Source organism: Loxodonta africana, chromosome 5 (assembly GCF_030014295.1).
Source record: "Loxodonta africana isolate mLoxAfr1 chromosome 5, mLoxAfr1.hap2, whole genome shotgun sequence".
Taxonomy (NCBI): domain Eukaryota; kingdom Metazoa; phylum Chordata; class Mammalia; order Proboscidea; family Elephantidae; genus Loxodonta; species Loxodonta africana.
In genome coordinates, this window is record NC_087346.1 from 76,152,336 (window position 1) to 76,164,649 (window position 12,314).

Here is a 12,314-nt window from a genome sequence, read left to right on the forward strand (position 1 = left end):
GGAGGATGTACGTGCCTGATGCACCAAGTTGCAGGGCAGAATCCTGGAAACCTGTGAGGGTCTGCATTCACAGTGAAACTCAGCATTAAACATCGAATAAAAAAATACCTTGGTAAGTTGACAGACCACAAAAATAAAGAAAAAGCTTTTTTATTTTCCCTGTTTTTTGAACAAAAACCAGTTGCCCTTGAGTCAAGTCCAATTCATGGTGATCCCATGTGTGTCAGAGTAGAACTGTGCTCCAAAGCGTTTTCAATGGCTTTTTTTTTTTTAATGCTGGGGAAGCAGATAGCCAGGGCTTTCTTCCGAGGCACCCATGGGTGGACTCAAACCTCCAACTTTTCAGTTAGCAGCCAAGCGTGTTAACCATTTGCACTACCTAGGAATTTCAAGGGGCCTTCAATTTCCATTTTGCACAGGGCCCTGCAAATTTTGCAGTCAACCCTGGCTGATTCTCCACTCTTTCCAGGAAAACTTCTTCCAGCAAGTCTTATTCATGGAACACCAGTGAAGAAGATGCTCAAGATGTAAGGAAGAACCTCACAAACTCAGACATCCCTCTCTCCACCCCGTCTCCAACTCGGTTTTGAGCATTCTCTCTTGCAAGGCTATCTGGCCCAAAACAAACGTTAATTCTTTTTTGATGGGTGGCACCTGAAATGCATAAAGTATAAGCATACTTTTTAATTTCTGGAATGGTTCTTCATGGTAAAAGGTTGCCAGAATGGAATAACAGGGACTGAGAAAAAAACAGGGCTTTTTTAAAGGTAAAAGGCAAAAATAGAGCAGGGCTTCCAGATGCTATTTAATTAAAGAACAATTCTAGCTATTACATGTCAGGAAAAACCATAACACAGCAATAACAATAAATTCTATGTATCATAAGTACATATTAAAAAAAAAAACAAAAACATATTACTTAGTCATAAAAAAGAAGGGCACATACATCCCTAAAACATAATAAAAGGGGTAAATGAACTGAGAGTGGTCTCCAAGTAGAAGACCTGAAAGTCTGTCCTCAGCTTGCTGAACAAAAGCTGGATGCCTTGGTGTGTGCATTGGTGTGTAGGCAGCATAATCTCCTCAGCAAGGATGCAATGGAGGCAAATGAAAGACCTGCGCCTATCCTGTGAGTCTAGGGGAAATGCGTTATGTCATCTCAAGGACAAGCCAGCAGAATGGTTGCCCTTGTTGTTAGTTGCTACAGAGTCAATTCTGACTCATGGCAGCTCCATGTGCTTCAGCGAAGAACACATGGGTCCATAGGGTTTTCAAGGCTATGACCTTTCAGAAGCAGATCACCAGGCCTGTCTTCCGAGGAGCCTCTGTGTGGGTTTGAACTGCCAACCTTTCAGCTAGTAGTTGAGTTCTTAACCATTTATATCATACTACATGGAAAACTGATATGTTCATTCTTCTCTCCACCAAGAGGGCAGGAGGAACTACCCGGAATCATATCAAAAGATATTTTCCCAACTCCTTTTCTGTCTCAGGAGCTGTGAACCCAGAAGGGATACATCCAGCCAAGATAAAATAAACCAGAGGCTCACAAAATTCCAAGTTTGGAATAGAACTTAAAAATCTGTTCCAACCTCACTCTCTGAAACATTTCTTCCTGCCAAGTGCATGGCTACATCTTGGATCCAATATGGAACAGGGCTAGGGATCTTTGAGCTACATTATTAAGTATGAAAGAGTAAAGAAGGGTTGGGATGTCACCATGTGGCCCCCAAAGGGAAAAAGCTCTTACAAACTCTCTCTCTCTACAAGCTTATACTCACTCCCAGGGCCCACACAGACTGGGCAGCAGCTTCCTTCAGGGATGAATTCCAGCTCCTGGTGTCCGCATGACAGTGGTGGGCATGGCTGGGGGGTGCACCGGACTTCTCCATGAGTACAAGAGCACACACTACATGGGGAGGAGACCCACTCTGTCCCGTGCTGTGTGTTGGGAAAAAGGCGGGGGGGGGAGAAGGTTAGTCCCAAAAAACAGGCTTTCAATAAGCCAAAGAGAAACAAACGTTCTCCTACACAAACTAAAGATAAAGCTTCCAAATGTCTACTCAGGAAAGGCAGAAGAAGGCACTGAGTTTGCAAGGTTCTGAGAGTTTGGAATGTTCTGAGTCAGAGACCAATTAAAAAATTCACTTTCTTTTTCTTTCTCTTACCCCTAAGATTTTACATTTGAGAATTTTAGGAAAATATAAAAAGTCCATAAGAATTACCCTAATCTCATCATTTAAAAAATTCTATAAAGCCCAAAGTAAAATTCACACACATATATCTATCTACGGTATTCTTTACAATGGATATACAGTTTTCAATACCTCTCACCCTAATCCTGTTTCCTTTCTTTGCCTTTTACTTTTCATCTAATTGCTTGTCATATTCATATTCACACCCATTCTTGCTTCCCCTCTCTATTTCTCTCCCGTTCCAATGATCTCATGGTCTGGCTGAAGTGTGACAGCCTGCAGGAGGCACCTGTTCCCTCCAGTTCTCCATCAAACTATAGAGTCATTTCATTCTCCATGAGGGTGCCCATCTACACACACACACAATGTTCCCAATCCATCTCATGCTATGATAAACACACCTACCACTTGTACTGAGTCAGTGATCTAACAGATCCATATAATTGAGAGAATCGAAAGTATCTAAATCAGCCACTCTCAGATGTGATGGGGAAGGGGGGCGGAGGGGACTTTGAAGGTAAAAAGCTACAAACATATTGATTGCTTAGGGGAATAGTTGCCAAACTATGTTATGCTCTCGATGACAGAATGGAATAATGGTGGCCTTTCACAAGACATAGAAAGAAATTAGTTTAATGAATAAATTTTTCTCTATTTCAAGTTTTCCTCCTGGGATGTCTTTTTAAATATTGGAACCTGTTGCCTTTGCTTCTATTAAATCTAGCATATAATGATACCTGATCCAGCACAAATCATATATGCGCTTCTATTAAAAACATCACAAATTCTAGATGCTCAGTCAATATAATCCGAGGATTACAGCTGTGTCATTGAGAAGCGTAAAAAATAAACATCTCCTTGCTTCTCCTGAAGCCAGCATTAAGATTAATTTTTCATCTCTCTGAAACACAAAGGAACCCTGTCTTACCTAAACAAGCCAAGGCCCCTTTATTTTGCAAATTGCTGCCTGATTGCCAGCATGCCAAGTCTGACATTTTGGAATTACTAATAATCGGCACTATTGTAACAATGATGGTAACAGTAGTTATAGTTATTTAATTATTTGGGAACTAGGTCCTTGCTGTACTATCCTGAAGATTGCTTTCTTCTAGACGGACTTACTGGGAGGACAATAGAGGGCAATGATGCAAGTAAGCACTGAGGTGAAGGAACCCAGGATTTGCTGGGCACACACACACACATCAGATCCCAGCTCGGCCCTTCCTGGGTTTGGGACTATGAGTAGGTGACCTAATCTCTCTAAATCCCAGCTTCCTATCTATAAAATAATTATGACAACATCTCCTTCGCTGGGCTATTGTGAGGGTTAAATGAGGCAGTGTGCAAAGAGCCAAGCAAGGGACTTGGCCCTAGGAGGCTCCGTCCTCCACCCTGTCACACTCTTGTGACTGAATGCACCAGGAAAGGACATAGATGCCAAGGTCACGTCCACTCCCATCAATTTTTTATTTCTGCTATAATTATATAGAAAATTTCCAATTTAGGACAGCATATAAATAGGCAAGTCTAAAATTACTGGCTAATAAAAGACAGGAGGCAATTGACCTTTATGCCAGAAAGGCTAAAGCACCAAGGCAAAGGAGAAATTATGAAAGAAAAATTGACAGGTCTAACAGAGTTAAAGGTTTAAAAGTATGTGAAAATGCATTATAAACAAAATTAAAAGGCAAATGACAAACTGATTAAAACACTTGCAAATTCTAGCAATTAGAACTAAACTCTAATGCATAAGAACATTTACAAACAATATGAAAAAGGCAAATATTCCATCTGAAAAATTGGTAATCAGCTTACAGAAAGTTCAGTTTTTCCATGCAAAGAAATATTAATTAAAACAAAAATTGGGTACATTTTTAAAAATATATCAGATATGGGAAGGTTAAAAATTCATAGTACTTAGTTTTGGTGAAGTTGCAATGAAATGGGATTCCCAACCACAAAACCATCCCTCACTCTGGAGCCTGTGGGGAGCCTGCCCGTGGTAATCACACATGCAAAGAGATGACATTATCAGTGATATTTCCACTGGGGCCACATTATCAGCAATATTCCCACTGGGTTTATTATTAGCCACAGAAAATTTAAAATTGAATTGACAGCAGATTTCACGATCATCAACAGTCAAAATCTTTAAATGCTTTGACCTAGTGACTTCACTTTTAAGAAGTTATATCTGAATAAAATGATAGATACACAAAAAGACTTTAGTACTAGGAATCACTTCTCATGGTTATTTATTGTGAAATTGGAAATATTTTAGTGGAAGTTGGAAGCTACCCAAATATCTAATAACGAGGAATGAACATTATATCACCATTAAAAATCATGTTCTGCAAAGGTATACTAGGGAACAATTTCCAATAAAATGGTACATGGGAAAAGAAAGATAAGAGCTATACACATAGTATAAGTCCAGTGATGTAAAAAAACGTATATCTCTGTTATTTATTTATCTCCACTGCCACCCCTACCCCCAAATAAACTGAGAGGCCATTAACAGTGGTTCTCAGTATACTGGAATTACTACCGATTTTTTCCTGTTGAATACTTTTCCATACTTTCTCAATTTTCACTGATAAACACATTTTAATTTTTGTCATCAGAAAGCAAATTACTATTTAAAATATTAAAAAAAAATCATTTCTATATCTTAAATAAAAGCAGATTTGAAGGCTTTGTATGAAACAACTTGAACTCCATCTTATTAAAAGTTAGGAGACTGTTTCTAAACATCTTGACATTTCACTTTATTAAAACAAGAGCGTGGTTGCTTTTTTCCTATTAAGAAACAGTGTCATATCTTAAACATTTGTAATCACATCACCTTTCAGACAGAGACCACAAAACTTAATTACAACAACAACCTGTCAGTCATCCAAGTTTCTTTACCCGTAAAATGAGAGAGCTGTATTAGTTGATGTCTCCGGTACCTTGTGGCTCTCTGATGATATGAATCTATTACCTAACTCAAGAAACAAAATTAAGCAGTAGATTCCCACTTCACAATATGCTTAAGAATGATGGAAATAACAAAGAACATTCAGCAGGGGACCCCACTGCTTAACATCAAAGCCACAGAAGAAGCTCCAGATGGTGGTCCAAAGTCAGAGAGCGATGGACAGGAACTACTCCCGAATCTCTCACTGAACTGGCTTCCTGATCTAGTGGCAAGTACCCCGTCTAGAGAACAAGGGGTTTGGCCCATGCGGAATTTTTTTTTTTTTTTAATTTCACAGTGTTCTCCATTTCCTTTTACAAAAATGTTATTTTTTAAATAAACCCTGTAGCAGCAAAGAGAGCTCTATAAATTCAAAGAGTAACAGATCCACAAAGCAATGCTTCCACAAAACCCAGTCTTAGCTGTGCCATCTTAAACTCATTAATGCCTTTTAAAAACATGCGATTTTTGATGCTGGGCAGAAGTGAATTCTGCAGACAACAGCTTAAATGTATTCTTCTGCATAGTCAACTAACAAGTCTGTTTGACTGTTGACATAAGTCCAAAGGAAGGATAAGGTCATAAAGTATTTGCCTGGCTTACTGACAGAACAAAAAATAATTTTCCTTAATATAATCTGTTCCTGTGATGAAGTTATAGATCCAGAATACTAACTATCTGGGACTGCTCACTGCATATAATTACATGCTCTACTTGGAGCAGAATAAGCCTGCAGAATTCAATATTAATTTTTTTTTCTCTCACACATGTAGATTAGTTCTCCTTTTAACCTCATAGACAGGCAGAGTGAGCAGCCCCCAGCTCCCCGCCAACCCCCATTCAATCTGATATGGGCGTTAGGGCAACACCACCAGCCACTTTCTTTCTCAGTGAACCTTCAAGCTCTATCTTCTCAGACATGACACTATCCGGTGCTGGATTAAATTAGTAAAGAGGAAAAGAAAGTGGATTAACAGTCCTTTCCCCTCCCTAACATGTAGGGAAAGAATGGGAAAAAAGCACTCCAACATTCTTTAGAAAAACACATTTAAGGCTGGTCTCCAGGACTGTTTGGCAAGGCTGGGCACAGATCCAAAAGTTAATTTGAAGGGATGGCTTTGGAGAGGTCATGGATGAAATGATCCCCAAATTCTGACTGCAATAAGCCCATGCAACATTCTCAAACAGCCCTGACATCAGCCAAAAGGCCCAAGTGTTTTCCTCACTCCAGGGAAGATCTAAAGACTTGTCTTGACTTGCTGGAATACCAGTTGTTTAAGATGCTGCCTACTCTGCAAGCAAAAAAGGTCCCCTAATGTGGCTCAGCTGTTTTATTAAAGGGTCACCTTCTTGTGCAGCCCTGAGCTCGCTCCATCCCTGATCTTGCTTTCTTTGAATCCTATTCTCTGGGCACATTATTACTCCAACTGATTCTACCTGCCACACCCACTCTATCCCCAAGCCTCTTCTAAATCTCTCTCTTAGGGAAAGGCTTTCACTTCAGATCACCATTCCAAAGTTCTTACAACACTAGGCTATTTTATAGCTACTGGGAGAGTCTCCATAACCTGCCCTATGGGATGTAAGTCAGAGGCCACAGAGAGAGGATTACTGCTCTTCAGAGGAAAGTGTTCTGGTAACCGTTTCCTAAATAAGTTGAAAGAGCAAAAAAGAAAGGCAGCAAGATTCAGAGAAAAACCTAGTGATGCAAATGGCAAGAGGAGACTCAGACCAAACCTAGATAAGCATTTAACCTACTCCAGAGGCAGAATACTAGGATAAATATGGTAAGAATCTATGGGAGGTGAAGAAAGAGAGGAAAGAAGCATAAAAAGTCAAGAAACATGATCACTTTAATCACTTAAATTTATTACAACTAAAATTAGAAGAGTTTGCCTCAATTAAAAAAAAAAATCAACCTTCTAACTCTATTTGAAGAAGCTGGCCACTAGAGATTTTTTTCTTCCTCAACTATGGTTCCTAAAATTCAGCCTTTCTCTCAGTTACATCAAGTAGTAGAAATATAATTATAACATTTTCTGAGGGAGTAAACGTTGAAAGTGTTTCACATGGGAGAACAATACACGGACATGTTCTTACCCAGTTTAGAGCTTTCTGCATGATGCGTTATGGCAGAAGAGAAGAACGGCAGGGAGGTGGGAAGAGGAGGACCTGAGGTACTTTCTGACTCTCCCAGGAAAGGTAGGAGGGCTGAGGCAATTTTTAACCAACCCAGCAGCTGATCCGCGACCCGAGAATTGCCCAACCACCCTAATGACCAACATACCCTTGGGATGAGGACATGAAGACATTGGAGAAGGGATTTACTGTTTGAATCTTTCATTTATCAATGTTTATTGAGCACCTATTTTGGGAAAAGTTCAGTGATAACTGCCAGGTTAGGTAGGAGGCACAGAAGATCACAAAAAGACATAGAAAATATTGCCAATTTCTTATGTATCTTAAACCAATATAAGAAGATTGTACATGTATGCAAATAAACATGAGAGTGCAAATGGTTAAGTGGTCCATGCAAAGACTTACTGAATTCTGATCTCCTATGTCCTTCGTCCCATTTCTTATTTAAGATGTATGTTTTCTCCCAGATTCTGACTTTATTTTAGCTCCTAGCTATTCCTTCACTTGCAAGATTCAGCTAGGTGTTTTTCACCTTGAATGCACACCTATTCAAACCATTATGAACTGGTATTATTTTCATCATCAATCTGCCCTAGAGCACCTTCCATTTCACAGGGGATCCTATGCTGTGGCATTTAAGGTTTATACCACCCTCCATAACACTGGCTGAATTAAACAACACATAGTAACACAGGGTATGAAGACATTACCAGCACAGGTCCTGCTTGGGTATCTTTCATCAACACATTGTGGAGGAGTGAAAGAGTAGCTTCCTCGTGTAATTAAGAGACAGTGGCTAAAGTCAGACGATCCTGCCCCATGGGGAAATGTGTACTGTTTTCACTGAGTTTTAAGTATACACACTAAATAGAAGCCTAGAGTAGATATATTAAATCCTGTTCACTTATGTCCTCTCCTGAATAGGTAGAGACACTAACTTGGGGAAAGTTTTTTTTATCAGGTGGGAGATGAGAATTAAAGCAAAGAGCCTCCTTCCATCACATTCAACTTCACCTGCTGCCTCTGGGTAACACTTAGGTATGAGGGCAGATAAACTACACCCATTCTATTTTCACAATTTCTATTACAAACCTTGGGAATGGTACTTTTAATTGGTATTTAATCTCTCTAAATTAATCCTAAAGGATCTGGAATGAAAAAAGTATAACGAAAGAACTCTATGATGGCTTTCTAGTGTAGCGGTTCTAAAAGGGGGCAGGAAGGGACATTTTGACCCCAGGGGGACTTTCAACAATGTCTGCATATTTTTGGTTGTCACAGCTTGGGGGTGGGGGTGCTACTGGCATCTGCTGGTAGAGGCCAGAGATGCTGCTAAACATCTTACAACGCACAGGACAGTCCCTGAAACAAAGGATTGTCAGGCAAAAAATGTCAATTAGTGCTGAAGTTGAGACATTCTAGTGGAGAAAGTCCTGAATTAGGAGTTAAAAGACCTGAGTTCTAGGCCACGTTATACTACTTACTATTAATATGATACTTGGCAAGTATCTCAGTCTCTTTGCAATTGAATTTTTTCATCTTTAACATAGTCATATAATAATATCTCCTCTACTCATTCCCTTGGGGTTGTTTGCATTAATAATACAAAGGCAGAGTGGTACTTTATTATTCAACATCACAAGTTCTTCAACATCAACATTCCCAGACTAGCCTTTATATAAACACGAATTCAATCTATGAATATTTAGGTAAGGTCTGTAGAATAAACAGGACAGTTCCAATTTTATGCAAGAAATCCAAATGGCCACAGAATGTCAAATCAACTTCTGGTCCTCCACAGCCCAAACAGAAACTCCCGTCATCAACACAAGTTTAACGTTCAGCTTTCCCTTGTCATTGACGTGCAGACACAGAACCTTGGGTCAAAAAACACTTACTGCATGGATTCTCCCTTCATGGTGGCAAGATCCGTGAGTCCTCGAGACACACTCAGGGCAGCATCGGTTGGCGGCTATTTGAAGCACTTCTCCCTGGGCATTTAAAAAACAGCTCAGTGTAAAACAGCAGTAGCAGCAGCAACCAAAGAGTCACAATGGTTCATTGGACCCCAAGTCATCTTAGGTTCACCAAATCTCTTACATTTCCATGGTGACAACAATAAAGAGGATAACCGAAATAAACTAATGAGAAAGATTCTCTCTGTCAAGATGAGCTTCTCTCAAAGCTAAAATGAACCCCTTTGTGAAAGTAATTTCCTTGAAAACTGCCTACATCTTTTCACATGTAACAAAATGAAGAATTTTATTCACGAGAAATGCTCCACTTGAGTTTCCCACACGAAAAGCAGTTAGGGTAAAAGAAGAACTATATTTTCCCTGAGGGTGCTGTTCCTCTGCTGTTGGGGCGGCTGCAGAGCTGGCAGGTCTTCCAGTTATCCTAGAGAGGCCAGATGCAGCCAGCAAGTGACAGCTAAGTTTCCCATGGTTAACTTTTAGCTGGAAAGCAGAGCAGCAAGGCACATGGGGACAAAATTATGAGAGGAAAAAGCATTATTGTGGAAGTATCACATATACTGTGGTGAGCTGGGTAGAATCCCTTGGCCTCAGTAATGATCTAGGTTGTTTTTCAAAGCTTTTGTCATTTCAATTGTGTTTCCTGTAAAGGTGATACTATCAAAAGAATGGGCTACCACCTGATACTCCAGGATTTACTGGTGAGTGTTCATGTTAACTAATCCATCCATTTGACACTATAAAGAATCAGTTTATCTAAGAGCTATTTAAAAATATTGTGCAAACAGCCTAAGTTTATCTTTGGGGCCTAGTGATTCTATTACCCCCGCTTATTCAACTTGTTTCTGTGTTATATAGCCTAAGATTTCTAAAAATCCAGAGGTGTGGAAGAGCAGGCAATGAGTCATTTTGACACTGCATTAGTCAGGAAACCATGACTTTTCCATAGGACAAAAGTCTACAAAGAATTCAACCAGTAGAATAAAATGTGTATCTGTGTGTTTGGAAGCCCTGGTGCCATAGTGGTTAAGTGCTATGGTAGGCAGTTCAAATCCACCAGGTGCTTTTTGGGAAGTCTATGCAGCAGTTCTACTCTGTCCTATAGGGTCACCATAAGTCGGAATTGACTTGATGGCAATGGGTTTGGTTTGGTTTTTTTTTGTGTGTGTGTATAAAGAACATAATTTCCGCATACATATAGTTCCCCCCTCCCCTTTTTTTTTGGTGGTGCGGGAGAGGGCTGCTATCCACTAACAAAAAAATTGTACCTACAAGAGAATTTTAATTTTATAACTACATCCATAAGAATAGGTGAGAAATGGGACTAAGATTTTACATCTGTTAATCCACTAAACAGATGAATACATCAATAACAGTGATATTCAAGTCTTACTTGCTTAATAAAGGACCATGCTTAGATGGTATGGGATTTTATAAAACTGCATATATTTAGCAACATTATTTTTTTTTTTTTAAAGAAAATGAAACCGTATTTCCAGGTCCTTTTCAGAAAAAAAAGACGTCAGAACTCTAAAAGCTACATTAGCCTAAATTCCATTAAGAATGACAAACAGACAGAGAACGAGATAATCCCGAACCACAAAAACCAAACCCGTTGCTTTCAAGTCAATTCTGACTCATAGCAGTAGAACTGCCCCATAGGGTTTCCAAGGAGTGCCAGGTGGATTCAAATTGCCGACCTTTCAGTTAGCAGCCGTAGCTCTTAACCACTAAATCACCAGGGTTTCCAAGATAATCCCAGTGCTGTTATATTCCAACATGAAAGTGGGAGAGGGGGTAGGGGAGAAAAGCAGATACAATAGAAGGCTACCTAAAACTAACTTTCACATTTACCCTTAAAACTAATTTCATAAAAATATTGTTTTTTCTTTGTAAGTGGCAGTGGGATAGTCCCCCCCAACTCCCCAGCTTGTATCTATCTATTGAACTTCAGGTGGAACACAGAGGAGCTAGTATTGGCCTAAAGGAGTAGGAAAGAGCTTTGACTATGGGGGCTTGGAGAGAGAGAAGCAGGGAGTTCTTGGCAGTTAACCATGTAATTCTATGTGGCTTGTGCACTGTGGACTGTAAGAAACACATAGGCCTACTACCCTGCCAGGCTTTGCATTGGGCAGCATTGGGAAGTGTCTGCATGGGAGACACATCAATGAAGATTGCCAGGGGAGCTAGGCAGGATTACTGGTCTAGGGTCTAGAAGAACAAAATAATAATAATGATGATAATTACAGTAAACACTTATTGAGTGCTTACTATAGTCAGGTACTTTTGTAAGCATTTACGTGTGTGTGTGTGTGTGTGTGTGTGTGTATGATTTAACTCTCACAACAAACTTTATAAGGTAAATAAATACTATCATTATCTGCATTGAAGTTTTCAGCAAAGCATTACCATGAAATATAGCGTTCACTTTACATGGCATTGTCCTCTGTGCATATATATTCTCCAGAAGCCCTGAAGGAAGAACTGGTTCTGTCAGGACTGGTTTAGATATTCAGCGTTCTAGATTTCTCTCTTTCTCTCAATGTTCCTTTTTCTCTGTCTCAGTCTCTTTCCTATCCATCTATGACACATATGCACACAAATATCTATCAGAATTGCCACTGACGTGACTTCCAGCGTCACTAGGTATTTGCAGTCAATCCCATAATCAAAACATAAATTGTAAAAGTGCTTTCAAAAGTTAAAGATATAAATGAAAGTTATTATTAACAATAATAAATTCAGTTTAATATAAATTGTAACATACTCATTAACTTGTTCCATGAACTGATGTAAGTATACCACAGCAGATTTGAATAACAGCAATACATGTTGCTGAGTAACACAAAGGAAAATTTAAAAGCAACATGATGGAATAGAAATTACATTGGGCCATGAGCCAGGACCTAAGGTTCTTGTCATGGCTATGCCAGTGTTATGGATTGAACTGAGTCCCTCCAAAACATGTGTTGTAAATCCCAACCTCTATACTTGTGGTTATAATCGCATTTGGGAATGAGTTTTCTTTGTTATGTTAATGAAGATGTA

General features: G+C 39.4%; 1 protein-coding gene across 1 annotated transcript in view; it reads right to left on the reverse strand.

Annotated features, from left to right (window-relative positions):
• FRAS1 (Fraser extracellular matrix complex subunit 1) overlaps positions 1-12,314 on the reverse strand; it is a 524,357-nt gene that overhangs the window by 315,790 nt on the left and 196,253 nt on the right. The window contains exons 4-5 of the mRNA XM_064285669.1: positions 9,192-9,284; positions 1,782-1,941 (exon numbers count right to left, since the gene is read on the reverse strand). Of these exons, the coding sequence (XP_064141739.1) occupies positions 1,782-1,941; positions 9,192-9,284 (253 nt within the window). The remainder of the gene's footprint in view (positions 1-1,781; positions 1,942-9,191; positions 9,285-12,314) is intronic.